General features: G+C 39.4%; 1 protein-coding gene across 6 annotated transcripts in view; it reads left to right on the top strand.

Moving 5' to 3' along the window:
• The window catches only part of PLD5 (phospholipase D family member 5), a 334,219-nt gene that overhangs the window by 150,298 nt on the left and 160,524 nt on the right, over positions 1–23,397 (top strand). Inside the window, exons 1-2 of one of the 6 annotated variants that reach the window (XM_064414651.1) lie at positions 7,653–7,812; positions 8,404–8,589. The exons of 4 other annotated variants lie outside the window; for them this stretch is intronic. In XM_064414651.1, coding sequence (XP_064270721.1) covers positions 8,404–8,589 — 186 coding nt within the window. In that variant the 5' untranslated portion in view covers positions 7,653–7,812. Of the gene's footprint in view, positions 1–7,652; positions 7,813–8,403; positions 8,590–23,397 lie in introns of those variants that run through there. One more of the 6 variants, XM_064414648.1, reaches the window with a different exon arrangement.

The raw sequence follows: 23,397 nt of genomic DNA, 5'->3' as shown, positions 1-23,397 counted from the left end.
CTCCTTCACTCTGAGTTATTTTGTGAAATAGCATCAGGGTTGAAAAGTAATCAGGAGTTTGTAATGCAGCTGTCAACATCACATAATGAATTTGCCAAGTCCTGTTGAGGCTATACCTGTTTGACAACACATCTATGGTATTTTCAACACCCTTGCTGGTACTTATGTTAGTAAAGCCCTAGTAGAGAAACATACTGAAAACCTTTACTGCATAACCACTGGGCTGAAATTTCCTCTGTATTGTGTAATCATTAGCACAAAACTATGGTGCATTTTTTGGCTAAAGAGTGGAATGAATTCCAGGAGATCTTATCTCAATCTTTAGGTCTTTTACAGACTACTTAATAAATTTTGGCATGTCTTCTTTGTATCTCAGATTTTATCTGCTAAAATGGAATAACTGCTTCCTTTCTTTCTCTGATCTCTGACTTGTTTATTCAGACAGAAAGCTCAAGAGGCAGAGTGTATCACTTATATTATACCTATGCAAAACCTTGTACAAAGAATCCCAAGATCTCTGTCACAGCAAATGTGAATGAGACAGTGTCTGTGATTTTTTTATATTGTACCTGAGCCAGAATGTATGCTAGGCACTGATTAATAATAACCTTTAGAAAACTTGTCCTGAAATGTTAATCATATAGGCAATCTTCTGTGTCAGTCAAGCTTTATATAAAATACACTTATTTGTAAGGACATAATTCTCTGTAAGTCAAACCACTCTAAATCCAGGCTGCCACAGTCAATTCTTCTTCTCTCTTGCACCAACCACATGAGAACATCGTCCACCAAATCTGCTCTTCTGTGTGTAGCTGGTCTGATTCAAACACAACAACCCCAAATGCTGTCAGATCAGTTGGGCCATAGAACAAGGATAAGCTTGTAGTCAAAGAATATGTATCATATTACCTCATGGGTCTTTTATCTTATTTTAGGTGCTGTCACACCAATAAACATATTTCTGGTCACACAAGGAGGTCTGATGTCCGATGCAACACAACATAACTCTTGTGGGGGAAAAATGTCTTTTGTGACATAACTTTCTGCTTTCTCTCTGAAAAATATTTCAGTAAATAATGACCCTTTTACCTGTATTTCTATATAAGCCACCATCCAAATTCTTATAAACACTTCAGTGGAAAACGTTTTAAATCAACTGTATCTACAGTAGACAGGATGGCACAAATGCACATGAATAATTTTTTCTTCTAAATTTTATTGCAGTTAGAAAGCATGTTGTGTTAAAGTTTCTGATAGCGTAGCTTGCAGTTTGACATTATTTAGAAAGTTCAGAGCTAATTTCCAAAAGGCAATTATAATTTAGGCAATTTTCTTAAGTTCAGAGTAATGTCTTTAAAAATTAGGCAGAATATATTGAAAATTAAACTTCCGTGTTAAAAAAGTTAGGATTATTTGAAAGTATAATTTTTTTATGGTAGAAAAATATTTTGTAAGTAAAAAATGTCTTATATGTCTTTGGATAGTTCCTGTTTTAATACCTTTTGTGCTGAAAATTTTGTTGAGTAAATGCAAACATACACTGCAGAGCTACTCTGCTATTAAAAAAAAAGAAAAAGTCTTTGTGCCATTTTGTTCTTTTTGAAATACATTTCTTTCTTTGCACCATATTAATTCTTGTGAAAATATACTTACAGGACATTTCAGAGTCCTTATGTTAGAGCCTGTTCTTTCCTTACACTGCCCTACCAATCCATTCTCAAAAGAATATTCACTAATGTTTCCTTCTCTTTGTTTTACTTCCCCCATACCCTAATTGAAGTTTCTTTATTTTCTGTACATTCTTTTTTTTTGTTTGTTTGTTTATGTAGTAGCATTCAGGCATTGGGACAGACTGCTCAGGGAAGTGGCAGGATCACCATACCTGGAAGTATTCAAAAGGTGTATGGATGGGACACTTGGTGATATAGTTAATTGGTGAACAAAGTGTTAAAGGTTTGATTCAATTATCTTAGAGATCTTTTCTAGCCTTAATGATTCTATGATTCTAAGGTTGTTCCATTTTTTCTCTCCTGTTCCTCTCTATACCTCAAATTGTGCAGATGTAGAGAATATATCCCTTGTTATCAACAAAAAATTATGTATGTGTTGAAAATACAAGTGAAAAAGCATTCCTCTATCCCTGAACAATTGTTAAAGACATTGTCCTTTACAGCGTTTTTTGTCTGCTGACTGCCACTTCTCTGGAACAATTTCAACAACTCACTTCAGAGCAAGACTCCTCGAGAGCTCCGATCTTGTCAGAAGTCTGCTTATTGCACTTAGGTGCACCAACCAGATAAATTCAGCATGAAAAACCCAAGCTGAGATAGATGTGAACCTGCCCAGTAAACAGACAAAAAAAAAAAAAAAAAAAAAAAAGCCAGGACCCTTCACACAAATGTAAAGAGTCTCATTCTCACTGTAGGTGCACACCTATTATTTGCTGCAGATTTATTTTAAAGAAATGTGGGCCAAATTTTGCCCCTTGGTCACAGGTTCATTACACAATTATTTTTGTTTCATGACTCCGGTGGGGACATAGAGGTGGAATAGAGGACAGAATTTGGCCCAATTAGTAAGTATAACACTAATTAATATTATTTTAAGGTGCAAAATGAAATCTTGTCTGGACAAGATTATTGAGGCCCAGAACTGAAAGTGTTCTTCAGCAATGTTATGGATGGGTGGGGGGGAAGGGATGAAGAAGAGTGGAAAGGGCAAAGGCAGAATTTGGTTTGAGATGGAAGATATCATATATTATCTCACAATATCCCTGGTGAAAGCAAGAGTGTCCCAGTCCATCCTGGTATCCATGCAGCTCATGACAGATCCAAGGGACCAGTTTAGCACCCTCTTAGGTTAGATGCAGATGAAAGGAGGACACAGGAGAAACATTCTAGGCCTGGACTTCTAGGTGAAGTGGATATTTTGATGATACTTACAGAATAACATTTTGTTTCAAATGGAAGATGGACTAGTTGATGTCTCAGGTATTTTTTATTTGGTTTCTAAAGGAAACAAAGTTTATGTAATTATACTATCTGTCTGTCAATCCCAGACTGTATTCTGGGACATGCCTTATTTCAACCAAATCTGACAGACAAAGATGTCTCAAGACTAATGATGTTCCTAACCCATGTTTGTTCTGTGTTAGGGTTTGTTATGTTTGTGTGGTTGTTTTGTTTTTTTTTGGGGGGGGGGGGGTTGTGTTTTGTTTGGGGTTTGGGATCTTTTTGTTTGTTGCTGATTTTTGTTTATTTTGAATCAGAGATCATGAAAAGAAGAAAGAGTTTGAGGTTAAAACTTCATGCAAGAGACACAGAAGAGTTTGGTTAATAGTTGAATTCAGAAAGGGAGGACTAAAGCAGGGAACATTATCAGTACTGGATGATGTTTCCATGTTATTTCTGAGGTAGGTGTCTGATATGTTCATAACCTGAAATCTGAAGCACCTCCAACTCCAAAATTTCCCCTCAACTTTAGATTTGACCCTCCCATTTCATACTTCTGACTGCAATTCTTGTGCAAAAACTGAAGATACAGGTATAAAGGTTTCATATTGTGCTGCATAAGATTTGACAAAGAAACAATGCACAAATTATTTATAAATCTCCATGTAGCAGTCTAGCTTTTTTCTTATTTTTTTCCTACTGCACATCTAGTGACTTTTACTATTCTGACTTTGTGCTTGGCTCTGTAGGACATTGCGCTATAGGGGGAAAAAAATCTCTATTTTCTTTCTTTTATTTTCCCCTCTCCGGTCCTTCCCTATTGCAAAGCCATGTTTCAATGATTGGCAGCTGCTTCCAGGATGTAGTAGCAGATAGGCTTGGAGACATGGCCAGCATATCAGCATAGAGGAAACAGCCTGCTGCAATGGGTTTTTTCTTTGTAGGCTGATGAATTAGGGGAGCTAGGAAGGAGCTGGTGTTTTGGTAATTCTAAAAACTGTTTGAAAGACGATTAATTTAATCTGGAACAGGCCAGTGTTATTGGGAGGTTAAAAAGATCTGCCCATTTGAGTGTTTTGTCAATTCCTAGATGAGAAAGCAAGTTAGGCTGAGCTGGGTAGGCAGGTGACAGTTCCCTTCCCACCCGGCTGCCAGACCCAGCACTGCTTCTGGAGCTGGTGTAAGTCACAGTGCTCTGACTGGACAGCAGCTGAAACCTGCAAGGCAATTGCTGCCTGCTGTTTTGGTCAGGTGTGGTACATTCTAAAAAGTGGGTCAGTGCTTGTGTGCAGCCCAGCTCTGCATTAGAAATTAGTACTTTGTATGGAGGCTTTGAATCTATTACAGGTGCATGCATGCAAGTATTGCTATGCAACCAAAATAAAGTTTTGCTATAGGAGTTTTTATAGTTTTAGGTATATGTCATTTGCTGATAAAAGGTCTAAGGTTCTTGTACATATGTTGAATCGCTAGAACCCCTTCATTTAAAAAAATGTGTTTAGAAAGCTGGAGCACAGGGAGGAGGTCCTTTAAAACTTATCGAGATAAGATTTTTGGAAGAAATAGAAGCTGTCTTTTTAAAAAAAGTAAATCTGTTGAAGCCCTACCTACATGTTTCCACTTATATCCTAATTTTCTTTGTATTGGCCTGAGTTAACTCTGCCCCCTACAGCATTCATCCTGTTGGTATAGAAAATGGAAAATTCTGTAGATTGCTTTAAAGGAGTTCCTCTGAATCTTGATAAGATGGGCAGCGAATTGAAGAAAATTGTAGCCTGAACCATGGTAAGGTAAAATCATATAATGAATGATATGCATGACTTGCATCTATTGCTAATTATATAAGTGTGATGTTTGTAATTTCACTCATCCTTGCTGCTATAGTCATCTGGGTTTGGAAGCAAAGGGCCTTGACAGGAGCAGGTGTTTGGGTAATTCTGAAAATTGCGTAGAAGAGAAAGACAGCAGTTTAATCCAGCTCATACAGCCAACTGAAATTGCTTATCTACTACAGAACTGATTGAATTTTAATGAGTTGAATTATCTTTGAATTAAGTTGGTTGATATGCTTGTGGTTGTTTGAACAAAACTAGGGTGGGGTTTGCATAGATCTAACCTGGAAATAAACTGGAACACAAAATCTGGAAAACAGCTCTTTACTCTTTTCAAATTAGATTAATAACCATGTATTCACTAGGGACTGACATTGTATCCTTAGCTTATTACTTTGCCTGAGTAAAATTTTTATGAAAACACAATAATTTATAGTCATTAGATTACATTTTCCCACTAGAAATCTTTTCAGCTTGGGGTCAGCAAGCAAGAAAGGCTTAGCAAGCATAGCTTGTTCGCATGATTTTAACAGACTTTTTCCAGGCTTCTTTTTTTGCCTTTTCTCTCTCATTCCTAGTGAGAGTAGGACTGGGATAATAATAATGTTGGCAGTAGTAGTAGTAGAAAGCAGCACACCTACATGTCAAAGAGGGCGTTTGGAAAGAGAAGCAAACTCTCTCTTTATAGCCTAGAGGCTAAAAGCAACTTTAGGACTCCATTATCTGGCTGTCCTGGAAAGGCAGAAAGACGTTCCTCTGGCAGTGGAGAAGGTCTGCTGGTAGTTTAGCTAGGGAAGGTAGGATAAATTAACCCTAACCAACAGCTAACTAAAAAGCCTTAATGAAGTACATATGGGGGAATGAGACAATGCCTTGTACTCAAGTAAAGTGGCACATTGATTCTGTTACAGTATTTAGGGATGGGGAGCAAAGCAGGTGGCAACTGCAAAGTGACACTAACTTTTCTTTATGAATAGCTGCAAGCAGCAAAACCAAGAAAGATCAGAAGGATAAAGAAAAGGTTGAAGTGCTTCAGGTACTGCTAGAGAAATAATGTGAAAATTCTTGTGCAAAAGCAGCATAAAGCAGGCTCTCCTGATTTATAGCACATGCAGTTTTTCTAAGAACGCTATATTTATATGTATGTATATGTACACCTGTTGGGATATTATATATTTGAAGAAACACAGAGGCTCTTTTGTTTTCCCTTCTTTTCCTTTCTTCTGACTGAATGTATGCATTTATTCCAGTCCTTTGGGAATAGGTGCATGTATGAGCATATAGAATTCCTAAATGGGCGTCTGCAGCTCAAGATCAGTTCAGCAGATCTCTAATCAAGTTATTCTGTGTGAGCTTAAAGCTGCTGCAGCTGAGATGTGCCATACATTAAATCTCAGTGCCTTCCAGTGTGTCCTGCATGCAGCAGGATCACATAGGTCTCATTCTTGATCCAGGTGTTTTGAGGCTTTATTGACAATCCTGAAATACCTACATTTCCTAACTGAAGAAACTAGAAAGTTATTAGAAAGAAAACTACGAGTCCTTTATATTGGTGAGTTAAAAGTATATAATATTGATGGTTCTGGTTGTTAGCATTTTGTTACACTCGTTTTTGTAGTAGTATTTAGGAAAGGATTTTGAAATTGTGTTTCTAGTTTTAAAGGAAGATGCTGTAATTTATGTTCCTATCAAACCTCCGCTACTGTTCAGTTTATTTTTCCAGTATTTCACAAATATACTAGTATTATCTATTATAAATACCCATCATAACTCACGTATGAGTTATGATGTGAGTTTTGCCTTATCTTTACAATTTTGACAGGAAAAAAATAATTATCTGTCTGGTTTCTGGCCGTTATTTTACAGTAATAAACCTTAAATCCAATCATAAGGCTATTTTAAATTTGCCTTTTCATCAGATGGAAGTAGTGCTCACTGTAGATCAAGTGATTAGCCGAGGGCTTCTCTGTAATTTTCGCAGAAATTTGTCTGGTTGAACTTCTTTACCATTCAAAGGCTATTATCAGTTAACTGCATTCGAGTGTAGACCTGTAGTTCAGCATCCCTTTATCAGAATAGCGACATCAGTGTAGTTGTGTAGCAGGGGAAAAAAAAAAATCTGCAGATGCTGATGTATCAATCATACATACTCAGAGTCACCTATTTCCAAAGGACTGGAATATATACGAACACTTGCCTGATGACAAATATTGACCAGGAAACTGAAATGTTGTTCTGAGCTCCAGTAAATATTTCTTGATGCACAGTGTGAGAAAGTTTTCTTGTCTATGCCTAATATAGCTTTACAGAGTGTGTGGGCAATTAGCGAGGTGGCTTTTCATAGTGTGAAAAAGGAAAGTCCTTTTTTCTGCTGAAACACGTTTGAGCTAAATAGCAACACACATCAACTTCTACTAAAAGAGGTGGCAGCGGACTATAGAAACCACCCTAGAAGGTCTTTTTATTTTATGAGAGAAATCTTAGATGCAAGGGATCTACGAATGTGGACATCCCAGCGACCCTGTCCATCGGGACCACAGAAGAGGTTCGGTTCCTGAGGTCTGGTGCCGGCTGAGCCGCTGCGGCGGCGGGGGCTTCCAGGCGGGACTCGGAGCCGAGCCGGGGCTTTCTCCTCCTGGTCAGGCGAGGTGCGCTCGTGGCTGCCCCGGCGAAAGGGCCGGCAGCTCGGTCTGGCTACGCCCGAGAGAGCCGTGAGCCCCTGCCCAGGGAGGAGGGGACGCGGTGACGGCGAGGTGCTGCGGGAGAGAGAGGCGGGCGCGGTGCCCCGGCGGCCGCAGCCCCGCAGCCCCCGCCGGCCGCGGCGGGGCCGGGCGGCGTGAGGGGCACTGCCCACCCCGGGATGCGCTGGGCAGGGCAGCGGGCGGCGGCCCCGGCAGCTCCGCCGAGGGGAGATCGGACAAAGGCTTCCAGGAGAGGGAGTGGCAAGCGGCCGCCCAGCCCTCGGCGGGCTGCGGGCGGGTCGGTGCCGCCGGGACGAGGGCAGAGCAGACGAGACAACTTCCCCAGGGGTACGGGGGGCCCCAGGAGGGCGGCGGCGGCAGCTCCTGTCAAAAGGAAGGGGCTCTCCCGTGCCGCTGGCTGCTCCCCCGAAGGTGGCTGCGGGGAGGGGAGGCGGGGGAGGAGCCGGGCTCATCCCCAGGCGGGCGGCGGCCCCTCCACTGCGCCAACCTGCAGGCGGGCTGGAGGCGGCAGCCCCGCCCGGCCTCGGCTGCCGGGGCCGCGCCGCCCCTCGCCTCCGTCCCGGGCAGAGCCGCAGGCTGCCGCTTCCCGCTGCGTCGCTCCTGGACTGCAGCTTCCTGGCGGCCAGGGCAACAAGCAGCGGCATCTTGGAGCGTCTTCTTTCCCGAGTGCCCCTTCATCTCTCCCAGCCCGCTCCTCTCTCGTACCTGCAGCCTTCCTTTCTTTCTCTCTCCACTCCTACCTTATCTCTGCTTGTCTCCCCCTTCTCTTACCATTTTCTGGTTTTAAGGGATTTTTTGATTTCCTTTTCTTTCTTCTTCTCTCATTCTGTCCCTTTTTGGACCATCTTCGTTTAGTACCTCTTAATTTCTTGATTTCTTCTGATTTTTTTCCCTTGGACTTTGCCTTGTCATGTCAAGATGGAAGTCAGGCATGACTGGCTCTCCTCATCCCCCCATGAGGGCTTCGAGCAGATGAGGCTGAAGAGCAGACCCAGGGAGCCTTCCCCAAGCCTCACCAGAGTAGGTGCGAACTTCTACAGCACTGTCAAGCAGCAGGACTACAGTGCCAGTGTCTGGCTGAGGAGGAAAGACAAACTGGAGCACGTAAGCCAGCTTCTTTGTCCCCCCCACTTTTTTTTTTCTTTTTTTTTTTTCTTTTTTTTAATTTCTAGGTACTCTGTTAGGCTGTCAGCTGGGACTCCAGAAGAAAAGTGTTGCTCCAGTAGTTGGGCATGGCATTTCCCAAATGATAGAGAAAGGAGCTATTTAGAGGTCCCATAGTGGTCAGATCTGAGATAAATGGGATGTCAGTACTGTTCCAAACTACATGCAAGTCTCCTTCTAATTGGAAATATTTTTTAACATTCTTGGCTGATTCCTTCTTCTACTCCAGCAAATTCAGCACTGATGTGGGAGGAGAAAGATTGGGATGGTGCAGATGGAGGTTAGAACATTTATCTCATGGTGATTATAATGTAGTTCTAGAATAGCTAAAAGAACTGGTGGTTGGTTTTTTGTTTATTTGTTTTGTTTTTAATTTTAGATGTGATTTTCATCTTCCCCCTCCCCCATCTTTTCCTTCTCCGTGCATGGGACTTTGAACATGCTCTACCTATGTGGGGTACGGATTTCCTTCAAGACTTTTCTTGCTGCAGCAGTAGTACATGACTTAACTGTGTTTGAGGCCACAATAGGACTGATACTTTGGATAGCTCTAGTGAATATTTTATGAGAATTTAAGGTGCTTCAAAGTGTTCCTGTCTCAGATGATGTTTGAAAGCATTCTTCATGTTACTTGTAACAGCAAGGAAATGGATTGAGATGACCTGCATGCTATGTAAGTTTCCTGAATAGCTTATTAGGTGAAACCCATTGTTAGAGTGTACAGTACAATCAAGACAGGAAAGTAGCTGCATTTACAGGGATGCAAAAGAATGTGGATGGGCTTGCATAATGCAACAGTCTGCTGTTCTTTACATTAGTAATTTGCAATCACAGTCACATTGACTTCAAGAGGCACAGGAAAATATTTCTTCTGGTACAGCCACCTCAACTCTCTTTGAATAGAAATGGTCTGATAAGAAGGATAAATTGTCTTTATTACATGAAAATCCTAGATGGCATAGTAGAGTCCTTTAAAGAGGAAACCTGAAAGAAGGTTCTTTACCAAGTAGTTCATAGACTGTAACCCTCTCTTCCCCCTAACCTGCAGAGAGTATTTTATCCCTCTTAGTGAAATCTCAAACTTGAGTTGTTTATACTTCCAGGGAAATGACAAGAACTGATGATCTTTTGGAAAGATCACATTTCAAATGTTGAGGAAGGTACTGAATTCTGTCTGCCTTTTAACACAATTTTGTGATTCTTGGCACTGACAAGGCTTCTGTAGTAAGCTTGTGGTTGAAGTATTCTCCCATTGTCAATCAAGAATAAAGGTCAGTGCCTTGTCTTTGTACAGCTAAAACATCAAAAGCACAGAAATCTGAGCTGTGCCTTTTGTAACAGATTTTGCTACATGTTGATATCTGTGATCAAATTAATAATTATTAATTGCAGGGGGGATTAATCTGTCAACAGTTTGATATCTGGTAGCTGAATGGTCAGGTACCTGTATATTTAATCTTATCACAGTATTAGCAGGAAGAAAGAAAATAGCCTTTAACTTGCCTGAAGATTGAAAGTGCAAAACCTTTATTTTGTGAGTGGTTTTGTTGCATTTTTTTTAGTTGTTGTTGTTCCTGGGGGTTATTATTATTTTTATTAAGTCAGTATTTTGTCACAAGAGTAGTCCCTGCAGCATTTGTGTGAAAAGCTGTTTCTGTAATCTGTAATGCATGTTCTTCTGGGGGTTTCCCTCTCATTTGATCCAGTTATTTTTACTCCCACAGCCTATTTAAACAATGCAAAGAGAAACAAATTGGAGCACTGATATCGCTTGCTTCCAATAAAATATTTATTTAATTTACATTTATTGTGACTACCCCAAAGTACACTGATATGCTAACAGTAGATACATGAAAATACTTTTTTATTGTTTAAGGCAACTGTATTACTCATGAGTGTTTAACAGATAGGCTATTGCATGAATATAAATAAAATGTCTATTTAATTATAAATTATATTTTGCTTATACAGTTTTAGAGCAAGGTTGTTATTTTTTGTATTCAGATGAATTTTTGAGGGTTTTGAGTGTTCTCTTGCAAGAGAAGTTATTTCCTACACTCCACTCTTCCATTCCAGGAGACAAACCAATTACTTTGAGATGCATCATTTTGAATGGATAGTCTTTGACATATGATCGCTTATGGCCAATAATGAAGATATTCATATCCTCCATCCACCTCACAAAGTTTGCATGACATTTCATTACAGCTCCCTCTGAGATAATCATGTTACTTGAAACCTACAAAGAAAATCAAAATCCAGGAAGTGAGCATTCATGGAGGCACTGAATTTAAAAGTGTATAATCACAGACTTGATGCTGTACAATGACAGGTTAGGCAGAAGAGGGGTATATAGTGAGTGCAAGTCAAGGTACACATGAACAGATTTTGAAGTTTCATATGTACTCTTTCAGTATTGTGGAGAGGATTGAGTTTTGCTTCATTGAAACGATTTCTTAAATTGATTTCTGTTGTAACAGGGATGAAATTGGGCCAGCATCTTTTGTTCATTACTTACAGTAAGACCTTGTAGGCCACAGTAGGTATTTTATACTGACTTTTTGTCGAAGTGAATAGCCTAACTTAATCATGTGCAACACTTAGTAATCCACATCCAGTTCGATGAGTTAAAAAACATCTTCTGATGCCAATTTGTATCAAATTGTTTATGTAAAAAGATTCTCAAATATAGAAACAGTTTGTTTCTAGATCTGAAAACTGTAGCAAAGTTGTGGGGTTTGGTGTTTTGGTTTTTGGTTTGTTTTAGGCTTTTTCTTATACAGATGTCAAGTTAAGGACTGTGATAAAGAGGTTCAGGAGCATGGTAAAGAGGTTCAAAATTCAACTGTTTTATCTCTTCTGAAAGCACAGGACAAGTTCAGATGAACAAATATGATCTGGTTTCTTTAAAACTGATCAATATTTAATTATTGACTGACCACAGAGGAAGTAAAAATCTGTAACATCCTACTGGTGTCTTCCTAATTAATTGTTCAAATGGATCTTAATATAGTGTGGCTCATTGGCTTGCTGTTTTGTAGGGTTTTCTTTTTCCAAGTGGCAGCAACACAGCTTGTACTATAAAAGATTTGAACACAACCCACCTCTGTTCTTTTGTGAACTCAGATGCTGTATTTAAGATTAAGTGAATTTGTTGCAACCTGTTTGAAGGCCCAATGAGGAGTTTTTGCTGAAGTGAGGCCTCAGGGTACATGCATGCTGTACCCTGTGTGCTGAAGAGCCATTCTGTTAATGGAGGAATTTACAAGAGATGTGGGGAACTCCAACTGTAGATGTGGCCACAGTGATGTTTGCCTGAAATTCCTGCAGAGCTGAAATTGTTCTGATTCCATGTATTTGCTTCAACTAGTTCCTTGTGCTTCTTAGTGAAATTGTTTGCCTGGTATTGGAAGTGTTGGAGAGAAAACGGATTAGTGAAATATTCTTAAATTCTTCTTTGCATAGTATTTTTTTTTTTTAATTTGTTTGTTTCTTTCTCTTTGTCTGGAGCCTTTTAAAATTAATTGTGAATTCATTAAGAGTAAAAGGAGGCGGTAGGGATTGGGAAAAAGTAGCTAACGTGGTAAGCTTTGGCTGATAGGAGTTATTGGGTCTGGTTTAATTTGCAGCAGCTCTCCATCATGTCCCTGCATCCCACAGTAATGACAGTTATTGAATAGCTGCTTTCCTGGTACCTCAGCAAAGAATTCTAGAGAACTTAATTTTAGATAATAAAAGGTTCAAACTGGACAGATTTCTTTCTGAGGTACAAGAGAAATGCTTCAAGCATATATTTGTTTTTGACAAATACAGGTATTCATTCTTAAGGATGTAGTGATAGTCTTTCTCTAATAATGTCTAAATTTAATTAATTGCTTAATTATGCTAAAGGATTTTAAAAATTTTCTTTTAAGAAACTGGTTCAAAACTAACTTCTGGGGAGACCTGACATTAGGACAGTGTTATTTCCTGGCAATCCTCAGTCTGTTATTTTTGAAGAATCATAATTAGGAGAAGTTATTGACAATTACTGTATCATTTTTTTGGGTTTTTTTTAATTGAAGATCTGATCAGCAGCAAGGGCAATGTTGGATTTTCCAATTCTAAGTGCTCTTGCTGTTATTTGACCAGTTGATGTTGTTGCTCAGCACACTGTTATGCCTTTGACAGCATTGCTGCCCAGGGAGAAAAGTGGCCATGAGGTACAGGGATAGCAGTGTCACTTGGCAGCAGAGGCAGATAACTAATATGTAACTGTTAGGCTTAAGAGAGTTTACAAAAGTGCCTGACAAGCGTAGCCAGAATATTTCTCAGAGATGCATGAGCAAATAATAAATAAAATACAGCTTTAATTCACCTGTCATAATACCTTTATAAAAGTTGAAATTCCAAATCCCATTTTGCCAGTTCATTTTTATTATTCAAAAATTAGTAAGTCTGTTAGGCAGCTTTTGGTTTTCTCTTCTTTTCTTATGATATTGGAAATCCTTAACAAAAGCTTTGTTGGACAGTTTCCAAGTGCATTTCTGCTCTTACATTAAAATTAACACTAATGTTAAAAGTCAGAAGACAGATTTGTAATCTCTAGAAGGATGCAGAAGACATGATGTGCATAGCTATAATTTGCAATACCTAAACAAAGAAGGTGGACATAGTTTGATGTGACGCACAGCAGGAGTACAACCCAGTGAAGCCAAATCAGTTGCTGGACAGTGGCAATGGCTTCAGTTTAAGGAAGAATAATGCAAGGATATAAATCAGATTTCAAAAAACATTCCCATATTCCCAAAACGGCCCTAGTCTTGAAATAGATGCAAACACATGTCTTCCTTTGAGTTCAATGAGTTCATAGAATCACAGGCTATCCTGATGTGGAAATGATTCACAGGAATCATGTACAAGTCCAACTCCTGGTCCAGCACAGGGCACCCCAAGGTTCACACCAAGTACCTGAGAGCATTGTCCAAATGCTTCTAGAACGCTGTCAGGCTGGTGCTGTGACCACTTCCCTGGGAAGCCTGTTCCAGCCCAACCACCCTCTGGGAGAAGAGCCTTTATCTAATATCTAACCTAAACCTCCCCTGACACAACTTCCAGCCATTCCCTCAGGTCCTGTTGCTGGTCACCAGAGAAAAGAGCTTGCTCCTCTCTGTCATGAGGAAGTTGTAGATGACTGTGGGGTCTCCACTCAATCTTCTCCAGGCTGAACAATCCAAATGACCTCAGCCACTTCTTTTATGGCTTTCCCTCCAGGCTTTTCACCATGTTCATTCCCTCCTTTGACTCACTTTCGGAGCTTTATATCTTTCTTATATTGTGGCACCCAGAGCTGCACACAGCACTCGAGGTCAGGCTGCAGCAGAGCAGAGCAGGACAATCCCCTGCCTTCCCTGACAAGCGATGCTGTGCTTGGTGCAGTTGTCAGATCTTTTGCACTACGCAGGTATAAATAATTTGTCATCTGCAATAATGTTAGATACCAAAGTGCATGGCTTGTGCCATGTAGGAAGATACATAGATGGGGACAATTCAGAGGGTTCTACAGAGTTAGTTTCCAATATTTGAAGCTTTTTGATGGTGTGGTTGCAGATTATAATTTCAAATATCTGTCTAGTCCTGGAGATAGATATCTATATTTAGGTTTTGTCATTAAAACCAAAGGAACAAACTCAATTAAGTTAGAGGGATTTGGGCTTTTTCTCAGCAGGAGACTGGTATGTGGATTGCCTGCCTGGAGCAGTGGTACTTAGCATGAGTTGTGACTCTTGCTGAAGTAGTAGCATGCAGTTTGCTTCACTGCTGACAGACTGTGTGTGGAGGGGAATTTTTATGTTGAAATGCTGATTTCCTTGCAGGTGTCTTTCTTCAGGAATGTTTTGTAGACAAACATAATTAGAGAAAATAAATGTTCAGAAAAGTGGAAAAAGGGGACCAAAATAATTGAGTAGTGTTGGGAGATACTGAATAACATTTTAGAGCAAAAAAATATAAAATGCTTTCTTTTGAAAGTAGTATGGAGGATTTCAAATCCTGAGTAATTTATTACTGTAGTTGCCACACACAAAAGTAATTTTGTATTGCAAATCAGTGAAAATACAATACCTAATAGTTTGGTTTTTTTCTCTTTTTAGTCACAGTGGGTTAGCCTTGGTTTTCTGCCAGCTTCCCACCAAGCCACTCTCTCCCCCTCCTCAACAGGACAGGGGGAGAACATGAGATAAAAAATCTTGTAGCTAGAGATAAAGATGGAGAGATGACCAATTACTGTCACAGGCAAAACAGACTCAACTTGGGGAACATTAATTTCATCTCTTTCCAATTAAATATAGGATAGTGAGAAACAAGGACAAGACTAAAATCACCTTCTCTCCTCCCCCAATTTTTCCAGGCTCAGCTTCAGTCCTTTGTTCCTGAATCGTCGACCTCTTTCCCCTCAATGCCCCAAGCGGCGCAGGGTATTGGGAAATGGGGCCTGCAGTCAGTTCATAACACTCTGTCACTCTGTCTTCTTCTCCCTGATGTGGTGTGGGATCCCTGCCATGGGATATAGTCCCTCTCAAATGATTCCAATGTGGGTCCTCCACAGAAGCTGTAGCTCTTCAAAAGCTACCAGTATGGGTCCTCTCTATGGGGTGCACTCCAGGAATGGACTGCTCCAGCTTGGGCTGCACTTCCTGCTCCTTTGTGGGCTCTCCACAGGCTACAGCTTCCTTCAGAGTGCATCCACCTGCTCTGGCATGGGCTGCAGTGGATTGCTGCTCTACCTGCTCTGGTGTGGCTCTCCATGGGCTGCAGGGGGACAACCTGCTCTCTATGTGGGCAGCAGCAGAATCTCTGCTGCAGCACCTGGTGTGCCTCCTTGCTGTTCTCCTTCACTGACCTTGGTGTCTGCAGGGCTGTTTCTCTCACATTTTTCTTGCTCCTCTCCCATAGCTCCTGGACAGCAGGTTTTTTTATCTTTATATATGTTGTCAACAGAGGCACCAGCCTGTCCTGTTGGTGGGTCCAGCTTTGGCAAAGAGCAGGCTTGTCATGGAGCCAGCTGGAACTGGCAGTGGCCAGCATGGGGCAGCCAATGGTCTCACAGAGGCCACCTCTGCAGTGTCCCCTCGCCCCCCAATACCTAGCCATGTAAACCAAATACACTAATCCTAGGAGCAGCTCTTCTTTTTCTGGTATATGAGAAAATAATTCAACATTGTATTAATTTAACACATCAGTTCTGATGATTTCAACATCAGTCACTTTCAAAGTCCAAATCTCTAAAGCTAAATTTAAAATATTTGAGAGGCATATTCGCTGTAACATGCTTAATTTGTAGTGTCTGACTATGTTGTTGCACAGGAATACAAAATAAAGTTTCAAAGTTGCTCTTAAAATTAATTTCTATATGCATGTAGAAATTAATTTATAATTCAGTTCAGCCCATTCAAGACTTCTTAGAAATGAAGATTTCTGATTTCTGAAAAAAACCCATATATCTTAGTCTACAGTTCTTCCAGATATTAACTTCAGTGTATGTATAGGAAAGGTGCTTTCCCCTACTTTGCTTGTCCTAATGCTACCAGCATTAAGGAAAATCCAAATTAGTTTGTTGCTACTGTCATCATTTATTTTAACAGCATTTACCATCCTTGTTTAAGCATTTTAAAAAAGGAGCTGCAGAAACTTGCAACTTAATCTCCTTGTCTGTTACACAACCAAATACTCTGCAGTCTTCAGTGATTTGGTCTTGTAGCTGACCATTGACTGTAACACACCTAAGGGTAGTGGCAGTATTTATAACACTGGGAAGATTATGCTTCATGAATATCTCCTCACAGATGCTATCAGTTCACTGTCTGTGGATGATGCCCAAAGAAGCTACGTGCTATGATTGGTTATGTGTTTAGCTTAAGCCTTCTTCCATTCCTTAAGCAGGAATGCTAAAATACTGAAGGTAAAATAACTTTACCAGACTATCAAAAGGATGGAAACAACTGGCCAGCACATGCCAATGATTAATAAACCCTGCTTTATTGCTGTTCACAATGGGAAATCATAGACTCCTCATTGCTCCTGAAAAAGTCCTGTGCTGGCAGTAGACTCTCTAGATCTGTTTCCCCTGATGGAATGTTTTCTTGAGGCACAAGAGGTGGGTTTCTAACAGCCCACCTCTTGCTTTGCTTTTTTTGTAACACTATTTCAGGTCTGATTTCCATGCCTTTTTATAGTTTCATTACTGAGAGGAAAAAAAAAATAGGCACCCTGCTAATGTCTTACAAGGTCCATATATCCATATATACCAAATAGCTCCTTTGCTGTATTTCAGAGTCTGAAAAGAGGTTTCTTAAAATGAAATTTGGATGCAATTTTTAAAGATTTTGCACTCCTAGGTGACAGCTGGTAGAGTGAAAAAGTGTAACATTCATTTTCCCATGCAGTGACACTCCTCTGATGTCAGTAAGATTGTGTAGTCTGAATGGACAACCAAGTTCTTTTCAACTTGCCCCTCACAGTTTCTGGGAACAAAAGTAGATTGCCTGAGGATTTATCTCTGCTAGGCAATAAGTGTCTGCTGGGATCCATATTCCCAGAGCAGCCAAATCCAGCACGTGTGCTGCTGCTTGCTTGAGATCTGCCTGCCCACGTGGCAGAGGTGAGCTGGGTGTGTACCTAGGTGCTCCCTTGCCTGGTGGGGCTGCAGTTGATCCATTCATTGAGAAATGAGGACTCACAGATTCTGTGGTCATTTGTTTCAAGGGAAGGCAGTTAACCCACTGTCACCTCAAGTGACAAACTTCTTGCGGTTGCCTGTGGGCAGAGTGGCCACTCAGCTAAAGAAATGTGTGCAGAGAGAAGCTCAGAAATTCAGGAGGGGGAAGAGAGGAAATGAATGATACATTGGTGCCTCTTAAGTGAACTGATTTAATCAGAAAATATTTTTTATTAGATTAGAAACTTATTCCTAGGGTTTGTTTTAGTGCTTATCCATCAAAAGTTAGTTTAATTTTTTTTCTTAATAGGATTTTCTCCTCAGAATTCTTTAACTTTTATAAAGGCTTTCCAAATATAACATAGGATTTGAATATTTTTATAGGGATTTGTCTTCTTTTGTTTTGATCAATGCACTGTGAATTTGACTGTGTAGATAGCATCTAGCCCTGGACAAAGAAATATCAGAGTGGTATTTTTAGTAATACTACTTTGGCTTGTCTCTGAAGATGAAAAAAATTTCCCTATTTTTCCCCACTTTTGCGCAGCAGGTAAAATCCTCTATGTGCAGTATTTGTAGGTGAATTTTATTAATTTCTCATTTTAAAACCAAGATTTTGAGAGAGCTTCGTAAGTCTCATTTTTGGCTGCATGATGTCAACATAATCAGCAGCTTATTTTGTGACTGATAAAGTTGTTGCAGCTCATAAATACCAGTCATTCTATTTTTATTTTTGTTGCTATTCATGTATGTTTATTTACAGTTGTAATTAAATGTTTAATGGAATAAAAAAGCGCATTTATTTGAGAATTGCTGCTAATAAAACAAATAGGGATTTAGATAATTCCTGGCATTCTGATACATTAAATAGGCTGGATTTCCCCGAGGCATTTTTTAACTGTTTGGGGCAGTAATGTGGAGCAGTGACAAAATAGTGATACTGACCAGCTTAAAATTTGTGATCCTGTTGTTACTGCAGGAAAGGCATATGTACTTGGGGTTGTACTCTAACTTAGTTTTCTAAAAGCCAGTTTATGCTCTAAAAAGCCTGCTATAATGAGCAGATTTGTATTTGTTTTGAAACACAGGAATGTGTAATAGTCAATAAGGTCTTCAGCAGTTCCAGCCACAATAAACATGCCTTACTCTGCTTTTCATGTTACAGAAATTCTGCTGCTGTCCATTAACTTTCATGACTGTTCTTTTCTAGGCAGGGTTTTATTTTGTTAAGGGAATATGCTTTATGGGCTGAACAAACTTCAGGCGTTACCTCAGCTGAGGCTATTTGCTTCTGAGAATGGTGTTTAAGGTGACACTATTTCCTAAATGCAGCTTGTGCACTTCTGTTTGATTTTGTTCCAAAACCATGATCCATTGACTTCATTACTGTGTACTCAAGTTGCATATGAGCTCCTTGAGAGAAGACTGTAAAGACTACATCAGCTCGGCTGTCATGGATTTGGAGCTAAAAAACAAGTTCAGTATCTCATGCTAAGCAGCTGGAGGAAAAATCTGTCTTGGAATCTTCACTTTTTCTTGAGATTTAAGTCTCAGGATCATCAGGCTGATTGCTGTATAAATTATTTGAGAACACTTTGCAGTTACCACAGGGCCATCAGAAGAACAGAAGAATCCTAATAGAACAGAAGGGATGTAAAAACCAGAAATATCTATGTAAATATGAAAACAAATATAGATTTAAGCAAATTTTAAGGTGTTTCAGAAGGGAGAATATACAAGGAAGTCAGATGGGTACAGGGTGCATTTGAAACTGCAATTATGTGCCAAGAGTAATGAATGGATATCTTAAGACAACTCAGCAAAACAAAGCTACCTGTGAAATTATTTCTTTGTTCCCCAGTAGAATACTTCTGTACTTCTGTAGAAAGTGTAAGTGAAAAACAGTGCTGATCATGCTAAAAAGCAAATCAAACCTAAACTGGAATATAATTTCAGATTAATGATAGCAGGTATAATCTGTTTTCATGTTTTGTGTTAAGTAGAAATGTGCACCTACTTTAATGGGGGGGGGGGGGGGGGGGGGAAAGACAGATAACCAAAACACCCTGTTGACTCTTGTGAAAAATTAGGTGAGGAAATAGAAAAATGTCCATTGGAATGGCTACAATAAAGATGGGGACTCAGGTTCTGCTATTTCCCCATAGTTATTTGTTAGAAAGCACCCATGAACATCTAGGCTTGTATTCCTGGAATGTTAAAAAGAAACACAAGTGGTATGGGATCTTATAGAAATTATTGTGGCTTTCTGGCAGCTGCTGCCAGAAGTTGGCCTGTTTAGTCCCTTCCTGGGCTGTGATAAAATAGCCAGCATAGAAAAGGTTGGGAAGATGAGTGAAATGCACTAAGTTAGAGCTAATGCTCTGCTCTAGAGTGGGAATAGCTCTAACAGCCTTTGCAGTACAGTGGGTGGGGATTTCTGTCTTCTGAAACAGAAGCTGATGTGCATTTGTAACCCTGTGCTGCCCATTTGCGATTACCTTATGGAACAAAGTGTTTCAAAGGTTCCAAGCCAATGGGTTGGCAGAGAGTGCACTGTTTTCTTTCTTCCTCTGAATCAGTACATTTCATAACTTCTTCCTGCTTATTAAAGAATTATCTTAGGCCTGCAACTGTGTGTTTAGCCCTATATGCTCTAATACTGAAGGCAGCTTTCTACTTACTTTTGTGATCTTGGATGCCTTGTGGAAAAGTAGTTTCCCTGAGTTTTCAACAGGATACATAGTGCTAAATTCGGGTAGGATAGTGATACTCTTTGCATCATTTAGATGTGGCTTCAGTCATGGTTTGAAGTGTTTGCTAAACTGTACAAGTTCTCTCCATATCTTTTCTTGGAAAACCAGTGAGGTAGTGTGACATCTGACTTTTGCTATTGTCTAGGTAAAGAGTTGCTCTGAGTCATGCATGCAATCCTGTACATAAGTGCTACTTAAAACAATATGGGATGAAGTATATTCAATTCTGCTTCTCTGTTGGAACTGTGCTTTTTTGATCCTTGAGAAGATGCATCTTTTGAGTAACTCCTGTTACATCAAAAAAGACTACATATTTCCCCTGGTTAGTGCAATGGATGAGATGGTTATAAGAAAAGATGACTTGAAAATTAATTACTTAAAACATGCAGACACAAAGATCATTGATAAATGAAAGCCAAACAATTTTGAAATTATTTGCAATTTTAAACTATTTTTTGAGTGACTTATTTGTAGAATGTGAACCAAATCTATGATGCTGAAGACTGATTGGTGCTTATTTGGAATGTTGTGAGCATCAAAATACATCAATACACCAAATGCTGTTTTCAGGCTTTTACAGTGTAAACAATTTATTGTTTGAATAACAATTCCTTTGTGTCTAGTGTGAAACAAAACCCTTAAGTGTTTTGGACAAAGTTACCCTTTTGAACAATGCAATTTCCTTTGCCAGCGTGAGCTGCTGGCCCTGCAGACTTTTCTTTCAATTCCCCCTTGGGCTTGTGGCGGGCAGCTAACCCCTTCTGTGTTACTTTATCCCATTTTCTGCGATATTGTTCTCTTTAAGCCTTTTTGTCATGGCTTAGCTGCATCAGACTCCTGCTGTGGAAAGCTGGAATGTGCCACACTGTATTCTCTGGCTCTGTGTATATGATCTTAATGCACATCAGCCTAGATCAGTTTGTTTCTGCTACCATATGACCACTGAGACCTTAGTCTGCTGGAAATTTCAATTTTTAAAAAATACTTTTTTTTTCAGTTTATGCACTTTCTTCCTCTAGTGTGTGTCTGTGCTAGGGCTCTTTCAGGCATTCTGTTTGTCTTTAAATTACTGTTACTCATATCCATTTTTTACAAGACACTGTGTTGCACAACTGTTTCCATTTTTACTTCTCCAAGGTTGGGTTTACCTACCCAAGGCCCTTGGTTTTTATTTTTTTTCCTATTTATATAATCTCATTAATTCTTTCATGATGCTTATTTTTAAATTATTTTTCTTTATTCCCTTGTCCCCATGCTCTTGCTCTGTCATCTCAAACTCCTCTAACAAATCCAAAGCCTTGTTTTGATATTGCATGCCATATTCTGCAATGCACCTTGTGTGAAACACCCAGGGAAAATATGGTGAGCAAAATATATGTAGAATTTGCAAGAATGAACTTCTCTTACAATATTTATACATAATTTTTGTGCTGGCAGGGCAACACTTTCTGAAGTTCATAAGTGATTTAAACTCATAAATCCCAAATATGCACTTCTGAAAACCCTGAAGTTGCGAGGAAGATGGAAGTTTGAGTTGTGAGTGTGAGCTGGCTGACTGCCTTACAAGTGTGGTCTATGGATCTGGTAATATAAAGGGCAATGATTACCTGAAGAGCAATAAAACTTTTCACCACCAGTGTGACTTCATCGTGTCAGCCAACAGCATGTTCTTTCAGAACGTCTTTTCTTTTAAGTAAATAAGAAATCTGAATTTTTTTTTTTTTGCAGAGAAATACAAGCAATTGTACCATTGTGTCTTGAAAGGGATGAAAAAGCTGTTTCTTTTTCTTATGGAATCTGTTTTTCAAGTGATTGTACATTTATTTCTGTCTTTCAGGAACAGAAAACTGAGAATGCATCTTTTCAAGTTAGTTTGTGCAGGTAGTAAATAGGATTTTCTCTGATCAAGTGAGAAATTTGTAGCAGATGTAGAAATACCTGTTTATTATGGAAGTACCATGATATAGTAATACCTTCTGATTTACAGGCCACAGTACCTAAGACACACATGAAGTACTTGAAATTTTTGTATGTTTTAGCTCTCAGATTACCACTGTATGTTGTATTTTTGTTGTTTTGGGCTTTTTTAATATATTGCTTAATAAGGTGGGGTGAGCGGTGTAGTTTTTTTGAAAGGCTGCAAGATCCCTTCCTGTTTGGACTAAATCTGCTTGGTGTATTTGAGCTGATGCTCTCTATGATTTCTTTTTTGCTAAAAGTCTCTCCCTAATAGCTGTTTGCATTTTGGGTTTTTTAAATATGTGTTTCTCCAGTATTTGCAAGATTAAAAATATTTTTTGAGAACCTTTGGGAATACTTGTTGCTTTGTTTATTTACTTTATGATTCTGTGTGGCATCAGATGTTCTCGTTTTATTTCTGGGCATTATTAATTTTTGATAACATATCTGGCTAATTTATTCAGGCTCATAATGTGGAATTCCTGACTTGAGTAGAACAGCTTGATGAAGAACCAGTTACTGATGGGTGTTCAATTGTTCCCACCATGAAGGAAACACCTTCCCAAAACACCATTCTAGATAATAATTGCAAGTCTAATTTGAGATATGATGATGGCAATGTAGTCTGAAAACAACAAAACTGCTGGCAGTGCCCTCTCTTCTGTGAGTTACTTTGGTTTTACAGTAGCTTGTTCTAGCTCTACTTAATTAAATTTAATTTCTATATATGTGCATATCTTTAATTATTGAATATGATATTGTAACAGTTAGCTTTGTTTAGTTGTATTTATTGCAAATTTACTCTTCATTGTGTTGCTTTCTTCTTTTAAAAACAAAACAAAACCGATGGCTTGGCAGCAGAAGAGGGGTTCTCTTGTTATATTGTCCTGGCTGCTCTGCTGTGAAGGGAGAGATGAGTGTTTTTTTGAAAGCAACTGAGCCATGAGGCTCAGAGAAGCTTTTAAGGTGGAGGTGGGGCAGGCAGAGAGGGAGAGGAACAATGAAGCTTGAAAAAACCAAGGGAAACCATAGGCTGGAAGATTGCTGAAAGGAGCGGAGAACTTGCTTGTAGGAGTACACAGAAAAATGCTACTCCCAGCTCTCTTAGGGTTCTGGAGTAGAAAACATGATTGCTCAACTCAGCCTTTGAAAGTTTTGACTTGGATAGCCAAATCAGAGGAAAAGACCTGCTGTGCAAGATGAGAAGGCCAAAATCTGGATTTTTCCAGATTTTTCCATGCAGTAGATTTGAGTTCTGGATTCTGTTTTAGGTTAATACATTTGGGGAAGCAATTAGAAATAGAATTGTGTAGGTTTGGTTTTTGGTTTTTTTTTCTTCTT

Source organism: Passer domesticus, chromosome 3 (genome assembly GCF_036417665.1).
Source record: "Passer domesticus isolate bPasDom1 chromosome 3, bPasDom1.hap1, whole genome shotgun sequence".
Lineage (NCBI taxonomy): Eukaryota > Metazoa > Chordata > Aves > Passeriformes > Passeridae > Passer > Passer domesticus.
Note: the sequence above shows the minus strand (reverse complement) of the source record. Positions and strands in the feature narration are given on the sequence as shown.